Here is a 2,336-nt window from a genome sequence, read left to right on the forward strand (position 1 = left end):
CTGCCCTGCTTTTCTTCGAGGGTCACAGAGCACAGCGATCTTGTGCTGTGCTTTCCAAAATCACTTTGAGAACCTCATCTTAGACAAGATGTTGTTGCTAGAAAGAACAGACTGGAAATTTAAGCAAAAAAAGAGGTTGTTTCTTCCTAAGGATGTATTCAGACCAGTTCACAATAATCTTAAATTTTGCTTAGGTTAATTAAACTCTTGATGAGTTCCACAAAAGGCTTGTCTTTTTATAGAATCATAGAATGAGTTGGGTTGAGTTGGAAGGGGCCTTAAAGCCCATTCCGTTCCAACTCCCTTGCCATGGGCAGGGACACCTTCCACTAGACCAGGTTGCTCCAAGCCTCATCCAGCCTGGCCTTGGACACTTCCAGGGATGGGGCGTCCACAGCTTCTCTGGGCAACCTGTCCCAGTGCCTCCCCACCCTTTCCGGGAAGAACTTCTTCCTGATATCCAATCTAAACCTCCCCACTTTCAGTTTAAACCCGTTACCCCTTGTCCTGTCACTACAGGCCCTTATGTTGAGTGCCTGGTGTGCCCAGTACCCACTGACTCAGTGTGTCTGCAAGGCTGGCTGCATCTTCCCTACCCACCTGAGGTATCCAGAATTTTCCATACCTGACCTTGATGGGCAAAATGGTGTTTCAAAACGTTTCCAGCTTCCCAGCCCTAGCTGTTTTCTGCCTGTCTCATCTTCTCGGGACTTGGCTGGGGATTCCCTTGGCAGCCCAAAACTTAAGCTAGAGCATAAATTGCATTTTGGAGGTGTAAAGAAGGATGCTGGAGCTCGGGGTGGGAGCCAGGAACAGCAAAGGTGCTTTCTGCTGGTCTTGCTCTGTCCCTTATCCCTGGTCTCTTCCATTTCATAGCAGAAACTCTTCTCTGGATGGTGCTTTGTTTTGAAGGAAGGGAGGAAAAAATAGCCAAGTCCCCTTCCCAGACCTGGTTGTAAAGGTTTTGGTGCAGCCCGGGACGTAAAAAGGTGCAAACAGCCCCGAGGTGCTGCAAGAGGGGGCTGGTAGCTGCAGCCAGGAGCGTTGCTGGATCCCACGGGGGCGAATGGTCTCCAAATCCTCTGAGGGGCAAATATGACTGTCAACACTGGGCTAAAGCATCCCTGTTTGGTACCTTGTCTGCAGCTCTGGCCGGTTCTTAACGCCTGAGAGGAAAACCCCCGAGCAATGTCGCTAGCCAGTGGGGTCAGGGGTGTGTGTGTGTGGTGTCTTTTTGCTGAAGTGCTCGTAATAGCCTGGAGTTCGTTGCTGGAGTGTTTTATGGGTAATTAACTACATATCTCACCAGCCATGAAATTATTTGGTCATCTTAAACCCAAGTCGTCGGGGTTTAATACTCTAGTTGCTGGGAATGTGCGCTGATCCGTGAGCCTGGGTTAAACGTGCACGGGGTTTATAAATCACATATTTCTCTTTCAGTGGGTGTATAATATCCTGGAGAAGAAAGCTGAGGCCGATCGAATCATCCATGAAAATCCAGATCCCTGCAATGGCTTTGTCCTAGTTCCAGATTTTAAGTGGAATCAAAACCAGGTTGGTTTGCTCCTCTTATCTGAAGGGCTGCTGCTTATCTGAAGGTGATCCAGAGGAAAGAGCCACTTTGGTGCTGCTAATAGCACGCTAATGAACCTTTTAGTAGGGGAATATGTCCTTCCTGTTAAGTGATGATCTTGCCAGGGCCTTTTATCACGTGCTAATTGCAAAACATGGGCTGCTGCTGGGTGGTTTATTTATTACCTTCACTTTCTCTCTCCTGTATCAGCCCAAATGTTGTAGCGATGCGTTTGAACCTAAATGCAGTTGTCTTTGAACCTAAATCCAGTTGTGTGTTTGTTGCTGCTGGACTCCTTTGGGTTTTTTTTTTCTTTGCAAGCCTCAACTTTAGGTGCAAATGGGGTGAATTTGTTGTCCTCTGGTTGCTGCAATTAACTCTCCTGAACACAATTTTAAGCAGATGGTGGTTAATTTATGAGCAGCTGCTTAACCCCTCGTGGGAGTGGCCATTCGCAGAAACGCAGAGGTTTTTAAGGCCAGGCTGTAATCCTAAATTGAGTGGCTCGTTGGCCTCTGGCTCGTTTTCCTGCTGTACTTCTGGGGAGATGCCTGGGTAGGTGAAACTGCACATTATACAGCCCTTGAAGTCAAAAGAAAAAGTCCCCTGTGTGTTTCTGATCCTCAAAATGCTTCTGTGGGTGGCAGGGGAGGAAAGTTACCTCACGATTAAAACTTAGAAATGGGAACTAAGAAGTGAAACGTAATGGGAACAGGACCCTGCTCCTGGGTAACTCAGTCCTGTATTTCTGTGCTGGGAGCAG

The 2,336-nt window shown here is 47.7% G+C and overlaps 1 protein-coding gene across 1 annotated transcript in view; it reads left to right on the forward strand.

Annotated features, from left to right (window-relative positions):
• The window catches only part of DCPS (decapping enzyme, scavenger), a gene marked incomplete at its 5' end in the record, with an annotated part of 15,166 nt that overhangs the window by 9,637 nt on the left and 3,193 nt on the right, over positions 1-2,336 (forward strand). Inside the window, one exon of the mRNA XM_010160783.1 lies at positions 1,441-1,554. Within this exon, the coding sequence (XP_010159085.1) occupies positions 1,441-1,554 (114 nt within the window). The remainder of the gene's footprint in view (positions 1-1,440; positions 1,555-2,336) is intronic.

The sequence above is a fragment of the Eurypyga helias genome, unplaced genomic scaffold (assembly GCF_000690775.1).
Source record: "Eurypyga helias isolate BGI_N326 unplaced genomic scaffold, ASM69077v1 scaffold20961, whole genome shotgun sequence".
Classification (NCBI taxonomy): Eukaryota; Metazoa; Chordata; class Aves; order Eurypygiformes; family Eurypygidae; genus Eurypyga; species Eurypyga helias.